The 12232-nt window shown below is 34.5% G+C and overlaps 1 protein-coding gene across 1 annotated transcript; it reads right to left on the bottom strand.

Annotated features, from left to right (window-relative positions):
- Nucleotides 1-887: 887 nt before the first annotated feature.
- LOC120327029 (DNA polymerase epsilon subunit 2-like) lies at nucleotides 888-8483 on the bottom strand. Its single transcript, XM_039393407.2, has 14 exons — nucleotides 8316-8483; nucleotides 7732-7832; nucleotides 7095-7167; nucleotides 6675-6752; nucleotides 6066-6199; nucleotides 5815-5930; nucleotides 5565-5621; nucleotides 4986-5107; nucleotides 4617-4752; nucleotides 3851-4032; nucleotides 3190-3327; nucleotides 2348-2450; nucleotides 1517-1699; nucleotides 888-1091 (listed from the first exon to the last, which is right to left on the bottom strand). Exons 1-14 carry the CDS (start codon nucleotides 8378-8380, stop codon nucleotides 1008-1010), a joined length of 1572 nt encoding a protein of 523 aa, XP_039249341.2. The 5' UTR covers nucleotides 8381-8483; the 3' UTR covers nucleotides 888-1007.
- Between the last annotated feature and the right edge of the window lie 3749 nt (nucleotides 8484-12232).

Genomic DNA, 12232 nt, shown 5'->3' with positions numbered 1-12232 from the left:
TCTTTGCATGTTTAACAGTTCTTGACATGTAGCAGAGCCCGGCATAGCTGAGAGATGATCAAGGTTTGTCCACTTACTAGCATTGTAATTAAACGCGTTGGCCAACTAACGTAGATATTGACTTGGTATATGATTTTCTTACGACGACGTACCACTGGCGTAGGCGAATGACATGTCTTGCTGTAATCACAGGATTCATTCAGTGAAAGTGGTAGCCTATTTATTGTGTTAAGGTGAGGAATTGCCATGATGAATTTGTGGATCCATGTCTTATCCTACGAAGGTGGTGTTAAACGAATTACCATACTGGCACCCAATCTGAACTGGTAAATTTTATCCAAATAACACAAAATCCTAAACCCACCAAATCCTCAAACAGGTTACCACAGGACTGCTTTGCATGTGTGATATATGCAGGAACTCGAAAATATCAAGAAGTATTTTTAACAGTCTATTAAATAAAGCTGAATCACCAGAATCTTCATTAACAAAGTCTGATTACAGAAGAATTTGGAAGTCTAGATTTCTTTCTCAACCTGAAGTTTATAAAAAACTCCACAGTCCCAAATGATCAACGGCCTTGCGCTAATAACAAAATACATGGTGTCTCAAAAGTAAGTATACACTTTTAATTTGCTTTTCAGGTACTCATTATAGAGCGTTCACTTCTTCAGAAAACAGTATGGATAAGTAGTAAAATTTAGGTATTGTTTGCATTTTTCATCAACCCACAGAATAACAAGGAGATTAATCCAAGCATTGAGGTGCAAAATTGCTGTTTCGCAAGAAGCATATAAATCAGTAAGACAAACTCAGCACCTCTTTAACATAGAATTTTGAGACACCCTGTACATCAGTAACAAGTAAAAAACTCCAACTTCCGGAAATACCTATTTCATATTGGTCTATATTGGAGAAAGCAGCCTTCAAAATAAACATGTGTATAATGTGACAATATTTATTGTAAATAGTAAAAAATGAATTGGCCATGATAAAATAAAATAAATTTAATCTTCTATTTTGCTGTCTTCGATCGTTTTTGATGATGGATAGTAAACTTTAAACGTGTAGTCACAACATGAGAATGATCCCTGTGAATAATATTAAAAAAGGCAATATTACCACTCATTCACTTAGAATTCTAATATTAGCATAAGTTTTGATTTGTGTTTGATTTAACACATGAATTATTGAATCTTTAAGAAGAAGGCTATTGCTTTTATTTTTTTAAAATTTCGTCAGCATCCTATAGGATCTGATATTTGATTGCTGTTTTGATTTAATTAAAGGAGAACACTCTTTATGCTTTATTTCTCGATCGTATTCGTTGTGCTCTCAGGGCTTTTAAAAAAAAGGGAGTTGATGCGTGCCACTATCATGTCCATATCTATTCGAGCATTGCTCTCTTGTTCACAGTGCTAGAACTTACTTGGGCAATGTAACGTTCATGTAAGAGTTGGTTATTCTAATCTCCTGATAACACTGATTGAAGTAATACTGAAAGTTTTATACAAACCGGATTTGCAATAGTGCAGTCTAGTTCCACAGTTTCATGAAAAATTTCCGATGTTTTGTCAGCAACAATAACTAAGTCGGGAAGAGGATATAATCGTAATGCTTGATCATGTTGCCAGTATATTGGATTAATATACAAAGGTAGTGGTGATAGATGGGCTTGCGCAACAATGGTTTTCACAAACTGTAAAGGAAGCAAACTATTTTGCAAAGAGTACATGAAAATTGACAACGTTTCATCTATATACCTAGGGCTTGTGGTGTCGGAATTACAGACTTTCAATGGTGATATGGAGTCAAAATCTCAAACTAAAAGCATCAAGTTACCAAGCTAAGCGTTTTTGACAATCTATTTAGGAAGGCTTGCATATTGACAAAGTTTTCGTTATCAAAATTTGAATTCCCCAGAGTTCGGAGCTGAATTGGAAGTCAATTTTTTTTAAATCCGTAGTTGGGATTAAACTGACCTGTTGTGAATTATAAATTTGGCATAACAAAATTAAAAAACCCTGAGGAGCGGGAAAGGGTCAGTTAATGTATTTAATGGTCTGCGAATGCTGTGCCTATTCTCCTACAGGATTTTATTTCATGTGATATTATTTCATTAAATAGAATGCATCTTTGAATCACTTTCATATTTATATAAATATGATGATGTAATATAACTGCAGTAGTAATGCTAGGACATTCTGATTATGATAAGAACATAATTATATGGCAATACATTTGGCCATTTTGAATGAGCATACGCTGCAGAAGTGTTATGTTTACTATTTTAAAACAACATGAGATGAAGGAAGCGGTGCAGAGTGATATATTCCATATAACTTACATGACTCGGAATGTGTTCAGTCGGACATCGAATACAACTTTTAATCATTTTGCCAATGATATCTTCACGAAATATTACTATTTCTTGAGTACAGTACTGAATCCTATAAAAATTGGGAAATGATTAAGAAAAGACTTGATGAGGGCAGGATGTGAATGAAAAGCAAGTAGAGTAGTATTCAGTATTTTCAAATTTGTTCCAGGAGGAATAAAAGGAGAAATTGACTATAAAGTGAATCTTGGTCATTAATATGAAAACCAGGTAAATCAGATTGTAAGCGCCAAATCTCCAAATTACTCCCAAATTTTGCAATAGTAAAGTATAGGGAGAATTTTTCTGGGATCAAGTGAAACATCCATAGAGTGAACTAATGTTGTCCACCCAGGTGCAGTCACAGATTCATTGTCAGTCTGAACTAGATAACATTGATTAGGGGTAAAACAAAACGTTGTAAGACCAGTTTTACCAATGCCTTGACAGACACCTCACAGCTCACACACTAGTACTAGCTAGAAGGTAATCTTATGCTATAGTTTGGTAGATTTATTTCCAAAACAATAGTAAAAGTACAGACAAAGCAGTGTAAAATAGTGTGAACAGCGGTAAATAATTGAAAGAGGGCTGGACAAGACTGAGAAGTCAACAAGGTGGACTGGACCCCAAATGAAATTTTTTACTGTTCGACTGTATTGAATTAAATTACTCTTGGTGGAAAATAGAAGAAATTTCATTTAATACACTAATTTAATTATTACAAAACAAACAATGTTGTCAATAAATTGTATTTAATCATATTTCAAAAATGAAGAAATTTTATTTGACCAAGAAAATGAATCTTTTACCTGCATGGGTTTGAGGTAAAAATTGCATTTGCAATTTTCTTCGTGAAAGGTTCTGCGATACAGTTAGGAAGTGCAGGTCTCGGAAATATTTTCGATGGTCCGACATCTTCCAAACTTGGAACGAAAACAAACTTACTCCTGGAAAAGGCTTATAGTTATAAATGACAAGAATATCTCTTCGTCTATTGATGATTGGCTAGGTGCAAAAAGACAATTCTGACAAATCATGGTTTCAGTGGTCTTAGTTGCATATACCGGTAAATAATAATTATACAAAACAAAAATCAGTTTGAACAATTATATTTAAACCATTGAACTAAATAACAATATTATAAATAACTAAGAGGATATATGAAAAATTCTTATATACGCCCGCAAGCACTTTATATATATATTGTCTTCAAAATCCAATTGGAAAAAATTATACCTCAATATACAGTGTGTTCATAAAGTCACCTTACAATCAAAATATTGTTATGAAGTCGGTTTTATTTTGATAAGTGTATATTACCGTAATTTTTTTTACTCCGTTTAATGAACCTTTATATATCCACCATTTGTTAGTTGCGAGAAGCATATCAAATATCTTTTACCTAATCTAATACAGGACTGGCTAATTTTAGCAATAGTTAAGGATATAGAATCTTACTACAACACTTACGATTGGCATATAGAAGGGAAGTTCAACAATATTTTCATAAAATTATTAAAAGATTCTTTCAACAATGCAATATGATTTGCACCATAAGGTTCTGAAATAAAATTTCCACAAAATACAAAACAAGTTGGAACAGCGTCTTGAAAACCTATAAACATGGTTTCAAGTTTCTGTAAAACCTTTTCCTGTGATAATAAATGAATATATATATAAATATTTATGTTATGTTTGAGATGTAGCGCTAGGATTTTATTCAATTGAAGTTTTTAATTTAAAAAATGTTCAATTCTAACTCATAATAAATACTTAGTACCAAATCCAGATCTTCTATATTTTTACACATAGTGAGTTTGAAATAACGTCGCATAATTTTTTGTATAGGACGTCCCACAGGACTTTCACTCTTACCCAATCTCTGTATAACAGTTCGGCAATTTACCCAATTTATTACAATCTGGGTTGGTTTGTGGGCAATGCTCGCCAGTTTTCAATAACATGTCGTTGCCCTTCCTGCCTTGTGGCATATTTTTCAGACCCACTTTTGAATTATTCGTTACACTGTAGCACTCAATCTGTCGTTTTTTCCTCATTAAACATGGCAATTGAAACGACTGATGGAAACCTGTTGAAAATTATCGCAAACCAGGAGTCCACAAGACTTAGGGGGGGGGGGGGGGGGGGGCTTTGTAGTAGAAGGCCACAGACCATGAAAGTTTGAGAACCACTGAACCAATCGCCAATCAAAATAAATGAATTTAGAGAGATAAACCTGATCAAACCAGACATCTGATAAAATCACAATCATTGCGTCTTCATTTTCTTTCTCTATTTGTTGTAATTTTGTTGACGACTTCAAGCTCGCATCTGAATTTCCTCCGAAAAAGTTGATGTTGCCATAATACGCTCTGATTAAGCAAATGTGAAAATGTATTTTGTAGCTATATATTGAAATGACGATAAAATTATTGAAACAAAAACTTGTATTGGGAAAAAAATAAACAATTCTCCTGGAAAAATTGAATAGTAATTAAGACAGATCGAATAAGGTTCATATATAATATAAATTAATATTAATTGCAGGCAATAAATTTTTTTTTGAGAGTTTAAAATACACTGAAATAACTTGTAGTTCCCAAACCTGGTTGTTTTTGCCAATTCAGGAGGTGGAAATCCAAACGCAGTTACATGAAATATATTATCTTCGTACCATCCTTCAGCCAATACAAAACAATTTTCAGTAAACAGTCCAGAGTGAAATTTCTGTAATAATAGGATTCAATTTTTATATTTGCGAGGAGAAGGAAACCGACCTGGTAGCTTAAACGTATGCCGAACCATCCACAACCTTTTGTCCAGCCACCAATCTATGTCGACTAAAGAAATAGTTAATTAGTTAACTATCTCAGACGCATGGACTTGATGGTAGAGAAGTCATAACCGACCAGCGGTGAACTGAATCACTCCTACGGCAAGGAGATTCCAACCTGCACAAGATAATCGAAGGTGCATTGGCAAGGGTTTACTATCGCTTAACACGATCCAACCACCATGCCACAATAACTTTAAATATGGATTTGTATTTATATAGAATCAAGAATAGAATAGCAGATAATGCAATCTACAAAGAATTTCACACCAATTCAATCATGAAATTGATTGCTATTTCTGCACATAAGAAGAGGTCCAAAAACTAACTTCAAAGATGCTAATAACTTACAGCTTGTGACAAGTCCAACTCAACAGCTCCTGTCAAATCTTCTAAGAAATATTTCCTCTGTAAATTTTTAAATTTAAAAGGATGGTAATTGTGCATATATATTATATGTCCTTTAACTTTTATTCACAATATATTGAGAACAAGAGCTTAAATATATAAACAAGATCAAAAATTTGCTGCAAAAAATTGCTATATGTATTTGTAATACAAAGAAGGTCACTCAACATGGAATGTTGTGTAAATTACAAACCTCTTTCAGTTGTGATAACATTCCGAGGGCAATGACATCTTTTAATTTTGAAGAGCAACCAAGTAAATATTCAACAGTTCTTAATTTGAATTTTTTCGATGCCTCATCTTCCATACCTGTCGTTGATCAAGTAGAGTATTAGAGCATAGGACAGTAAGTACCCATTACCAGTGCATGTAGATTGAGATAAAACAGACCAAAGCTACAGCTACTAAGTTATAGATATCCTTGTTTAAATGTTTAGTACTGACCTGGTATTGGTGGAGTGAACAATTTATGCCTCATAGTTCTTTGATGTAATAATTGATATCTTTCACGAAATAATTCTACTTTGTGTTCGGCTTTGGAAAGTAATTTTGCATCACAACCATTTGCCTCAGAATATCTGAATCAAATTGAATACTACTAACATATATACGATAATTTAAAAAAAACATATTTTGAAGCTGAATGTCCAAAGATATAACCCTATTACCAAAGCAAATGTTTAAAAAGCTACTATTTAAAAAAAAACTGGAATCTTCCCTGTTTGACATTGCCTACCCACAACCTAGGTGTAGTGGTGGGCATGGGATTTGAACTCAAGTTCTGTCATCTGTGATGCCGACACAGTTAAGGCTAATGCTTTAACAACTAGGCCATCACACCCACTCTTTATTCAAATTTCAATATCGTCAGTGCTCTGAACTGTTGAAAATATGCGTGTTCCAATTTCCATTCCTTATAAACTATACACTTTTTCTAAGGTTAAAAAGATGTACATTTAAATAGCTTAATGAAATACATTCTCTTGCAGAAAGCTACCGGTATATCTTACAAATGTTATGAACTATGTAAACCAACTTTTAAAAATACCTTACTTGATAAATTTTTTCTTTTCTGTCAAATATGTATATTTTGGAATATCAAATGCATTGATCACTGAGAATACTTGATCACTGTAAAAACGAAAGGTAAAACGCGAGACAAATTAAATTCTTGGAACCAAAATTGGATATTGCTTTTGACTAACAATACAGTTTATTAATGGTTATTCTGGATTTCGTACAATTTTATTCACACACAATCGAAAAAAGATGGAATGAATTATTCACCAAAAACATTGCAATACGAAACTAATGATACGCAATGTACATTGTAGGTAATTGGAGAGATAGACGCAGTAGGACAGAATTTTAATGTTTATCCTGGGTGAGAGGAAAGTGCATCCATTCAATGGAAGTAAATGTCACTAATATAAAAAAAAACATTGTAGACACAAAGAACTTTCTATACTATACCCCCCATCTTCTTCTGCATTACATTCTTTGATTGCAATTTCTATAACATCTGCGTCGATGATATTGCTTGACACTAAATAGGAATTATAATATCAGAATATTATCAGAATACAGAAAGAATAGAAATCATAAACATATGAATGTATAATATAAATGCACTCGATTGAAATAAAGAAATTAAGCAATAACATATCTGGATAAAAAGCAGAATAAATATTAATTTTAGTAAAACACGCCAAACAATGTTTTCCTCCTACCTCAGCGAATAATGAAATGAATATTTGTACCTTTTTTGGTACTTTCAAATTTTTTCGTAATTCAACATGCCAGTAAGTCAGGGTCGGACATTTACTTTTCTGAGTGGGCCAGTTACAGGTAATAGACTTCGTTTACTGGGCCAGGGGCTCAAAACTAAATATGAAAAACAGTTTATTAACAGTTGTCCAACATCTAGGCTAACATTTATATAATAGTAAGAGGCACAGTACGTTATTCTTGCCGATATTTTTATTTCTATTCCTAAAAACTATAGTCGTAATTTTAGCAGACAAGTGGGCCTTCAGATCCGGCCCACGGTCAGTAATTTGCCCGCCCCTGCAGTAAGTTTTTATACATGGTGTAAAAATTGACTACTAACAAGTTTGTTTTTGAACTTCGTCTAAAATTTTATCGATCCAATCTTCTCTTTCAACTGCATTCACAACTGTAAGTATTTCAGTTAAGTAGTTGCTGGCATCACTGCAAAAAAAAGTTATGTAAGAATGATTCTGAAAGCCTGGTAGGTTTAGCGGACAGCATCGTCCATCTTGTCATAAGCTAACATGCAATAGAGTTAGCCAAGTAAATCTCAAATATTATGAAATTAAATAGTATTACAGCCAGAACGCACCACAGATGTGGAGTCAGAACTCAGAAGTCTGAGTATGAATCAAAATTTTTTATTTTTTTTATACAAAGCAATCCCCCCTCCTCAACTATCAAAATAAGGATTGTGATTGCGCTGGAAATTCATATTTTCAAATAATTTCTAACTGCAACTGAATATTTACTATTTTATTAAAACATAACATATTTGTGACGAGGACTTTGTACAAAAGATATAAAAAAATTTTAACAGAGAGCGAATCAAATTTCCCTTGACTCCTCTTTCCTGGGCTATACCACATGTTACAATCCCATAGTGCTGTAGTGCTGTGTACCTTTTCAAAAATTATCACTCACCTTCGTAGTGACAATCCATGCATCTTAAAAGCGGAAACAATGCTATTTTTTAAAGAGGCCTCCATCAATACAAGAATGGTTTTATTACAATAATAATGAATAAGAACCAGACTGAAAGCAGAAATATATTTTTATTCCGATTGAATAATTAAAAAGTAGGCTAAATGACAAAAAAATTATAAGAATTAAAATAATGAGTAGTGTATTTTCGAATAATGTATCTTTTAAATAGCCTATTCCTTTACAATCGAATCAGAATGTTTCAAATCAAATATTTCTGAATCTGATTAGTAATAATATAATAACACTACTGCACTAAGTTATATTTTTGTTAACTTTACTAAAATCAAGAACTACAGGTTGCTTTGTCATTAAATAATAATGATCTTAAAAATAGATAAAGTTATATATTGTACAGTCGTAAGGATGTATTTAATGCCTGATGCACCAAGGGCAGGAGGGTGGGAAAATTTTCCAATAGCATTTCGCCATATCCCAGTATCCTGATATCTGCATATAGATTTGCATGCAGGAATAGGAGCTTAACGTTACAATCACATACCGTAATCAGAATAAAGGATCCAAGGAATATATAAAACGAAATATATTTACAACTTATGCAATTCGTCCTTAGTTGCAAGCCATCGCCAGCACACAACAGAATATATATTATATATTTATATGCTTTGCAGAAAGGATACTATTATCCTATTTCCCGCTTGAACGAGTCCTACTAAAACCAGTCCAAACGCCCGAACATGTACTTGGATCGTTATGATTAATTTTTAAATCGCCCTTTCGGAAATCGGTCCTTTTGTTCTAGGAAAGCCAATTAAACTTTTTACAGGGCTAACCTAGACAAACACTCACAAATATTTTAGAAACTGCACTCGTGTGCGTTTCACACTTCTCACTCCAATATAAATCTCTCTCTCTCCTCTCTGGAAATTATTTGTTCGAGCAGACTATACACTATCGCTAACAACGGCTTGATCATTCTCAATCTAACCATTTTGACGCAGTTTATCATTCAAAAGTTTGAAATCATTGAACTATGGCTAGTTTGCCCTTAAACAGTTCTTCCTGTACCCATTGATGTAATTCTCATTGCTATACTTTCCATTCTTGAAATGCAAACTGAAAGCTAATTTTACGTAATTTATTCTCAAGTTTTTAAAAATCTAAGATTGAAGAAGTGATTGAACGCCAGCTAAATTTCGAATGTTACCGGTACTACATGGAGCATTCGCTGCCGAAGTTTATTATTAAAGACGAGAAAATTAATTTTCGCTGAAAAAGTCATTTATTCCCAAGCCTAATCCCGGATTACAAAGCATTTTTGTCAGGTAGGTACACCGGGAGTAAAATGGGCGAGGACTCACTAACAGCCAACTGAGTTTGACGGCTGAAAACAGGGGGGGTTGTAGAGAACAAGTTTCGAAAGTTCCGAACAGCACAGTCTATTATAATATCAATATCTAAAATATACAGCATTACTTAATATTTTCCAAAATTCACATAATCCTAATTTTTGTGCAGTAATACGGATTTTTGTTGACTTTGCATATTTAATTTCAAACGTATCAAGTATTTTTTGCATTGGTTTCTAGCTTTCAAGCATTTTTGGTAGACGCATTGCAATCTCAAATGAGTCCGCGGAGCGTTTGAATGAGTCCGCAACGAGCCAGAAATTCGTGCGAGCCGCAAACGATTTTGCGGAACTTAACTATCAGCCAATTTACAATTTACGTTGGAATTTACATAGAACATAAAAAGCAAGTTTATTCACATAACATTAAACGAGTCAATAATTACTGGTTACTGAGTAGGGCTGGGCATATATTCGAATATTCAACTATTAGAATAGCAATTTAATATTCGAAAATTTGGTAACAGGAGACGCGACAGGTCACTTGCACTTGTGCGCGTCCCATAATCAAACGATTGGATTTCACAACTCACTCAAGAATTTTCGACGAAAACACACTAGTCGGCACACGCGTCGATAGATGGTGGCAACCCGAATTTTCCAAATTGAAAAGCGGCAATACAAAACGGAGAACACCATAAGTTTCGTTTTATGATGGTCCGCGACCGATTAAAAACGCTTTTTAGACATTGCAACACGCGAAATTTCGGGTGCTACCGTAGTATACGTATACCAGGCAGTGATTTCCCTACACCCCCCCTATAGGGGGTGAACACCCCCCCTAAAATTTCGAACACCCCCCCTAATTTTGAGGTGCTATTCCACACTGAGGGGTTCTAAACCGCAGTCTGCGGGCCAATTACGGCCCGTGTGACGATTTAAAATGGCCCGCCGAACTTGAGTGAAATAGTTCAACCCTTCATGTGGTACCTTTTGAGTTTTAGATACCGTCTATTGTTACATCATTATCACAGTTTAAGCACGTTTATTTCGTAACAATTGAATTATTCCGGTATCTTATGTATAGGTATGGGTATTATGATTACACACTGCAGTATTTTAGATGTCAGCCATATATTAAGAAGGCTTAAAGATGTCACAAAACGAAAACTAGGAACTGAAAACAGACGTTTTTTAGATGAATGACAGCGTTTTTATTTCTTTATTGAAAAGAATCAAACTTCAGCGATTTGTCTCCTTACAAAATATTTCAGTTCTGAAGGAATACAACATTATGATCAGTTGACGAGCGTATTTCAAAATTTAATTCATACAAAAGTAACATGTTCAAAAAAATTAGAAATGTGTAACAAAACAAGCCATAAGTAGCCATTCATACAATGTCATGAGCAAGTAACTTCATTAGTCACTATCAGTTGCAAATTACTTGTTGAAACGTGGTAGTATATATTTACGGTTGCAAGCCGTGCTTGTTATCTATTCCCCGAGAATTCTATCAGTTAAATATTATAATTATTGATTTTATTACATAACAAACTGCAATGCTAGGTGTATCAAAAATCAAGCTTAGAGCCTATTTTGGTGCCTATTTCTCAGAATTTTCTCAGGGCGCTTAAGCGCGCCCTGAACCCCAGCCGTGTCGTCCCGCACTTTTCCTCGCTCCCCTTTTCTGGCCCTACAATTTCATTCTGCTCTGGATTTTGGCTCGCCGTCAATCAACTTGGCCCCCCCCCCCCATGTACATCGTTTCTTAAATACATACCATTTTTTTAAGAATACAAATAGCCTAGTTTTATCTCTAATCGAAAATTATTTACCCCCCCCCCCCCTAAATTTTGAAACACCCCCCCTAAAGGGAAAAGCTGGGGAACATACTGAATTACCAGGGCATCTTCCCTTAGGATTGTTTGCTATACTGCAGGGGTCGGGAACCTTTTTGGTCAAGAGAGCCATAGAATATACATATCTTCAATTGCATTTCCGTGCGAGCCATATAACATTTCTTCACTTAATCAGGCCTGAAATGTTCACTCAAAAATCAACACACTCACTGCTCACTTGCAGCCCAATGTGGAAATCTACGATACTCATCACCCTTTTTCGTTTAGGCATCTCCGTAGTGTTTTGAAAACTCTATCGCTCTGTGATGTCACAATATATGTTCCAGAATCCCCTTGTTTGTCACAATGCCTGTCTGGTAATTATCTTACATAACATAGACATGTGCTGGACGCGCGTTCTCAAACGTATTGGGAATTTCCTGCCAAATTTGGCTATAAAAGAATTTGAAATCTCGTAACAATAGTAAGCTTAGTCTTGGGATATTAGATTTTTCTGAGAGCCATATGCCGTCACCAAAAGAGCCATATATGGCTCGCGAGCCATGGGTTCCCGACCCCTGCTATACTGCCTCAACATTGATACGCCGTACAGTACTAGTAAGCGTTGTGCGAACAGCTCAGATTTGTTGAATTCACAAAAATATGAATCAAAACAAAATATAATCGGGCCTTTACCACGCATTTTT

The sequence above is a fragment of the Styela clava genome, chromosome 4 (assembly GCF_964204865.1).
Source record: "Styela clava chromosome 4, kaStyClav1.hap1.2, whole genome shotgun sequence".
NCBI lineage: Eukaryota > Metazoa > Chordata > Ascidiacea > Stolidobranchia > Styelidae > Styela > Styela clava.
Note: the sequence above shows the minus strand (reverse complement) of the source record. Positions and strands in the feature narration are given on the sequence as shown.

What these genes read in the sequence shown, in the direction of transcription:
- LOC120327029 (XM_039393407.2), bottom strand. Translation starts at nt 8,380, where the DNA reads ATGGAGGCCTCTTTAAAAAATAGCATTGTTTCCGCTTTTAAGATGCAT. An exon ending in AATGCAGAAGAAGATGGGGG is followed by an intron (nt 6,753 to 7,094) that starts GTATAGTATAGA and finishes TCGTTTTTACAG; the next exon opens with TGATCAAGTATTCTCAGTGA. An exon ending in GTTCACTCCACCAATACCAG is followed by an intron (nt 5,931 to 6,065) that starts GTCAGTACTAAA and finishes GATCAACGACAG; the next exon opens with GTATGGAAGATGAGGCATCG.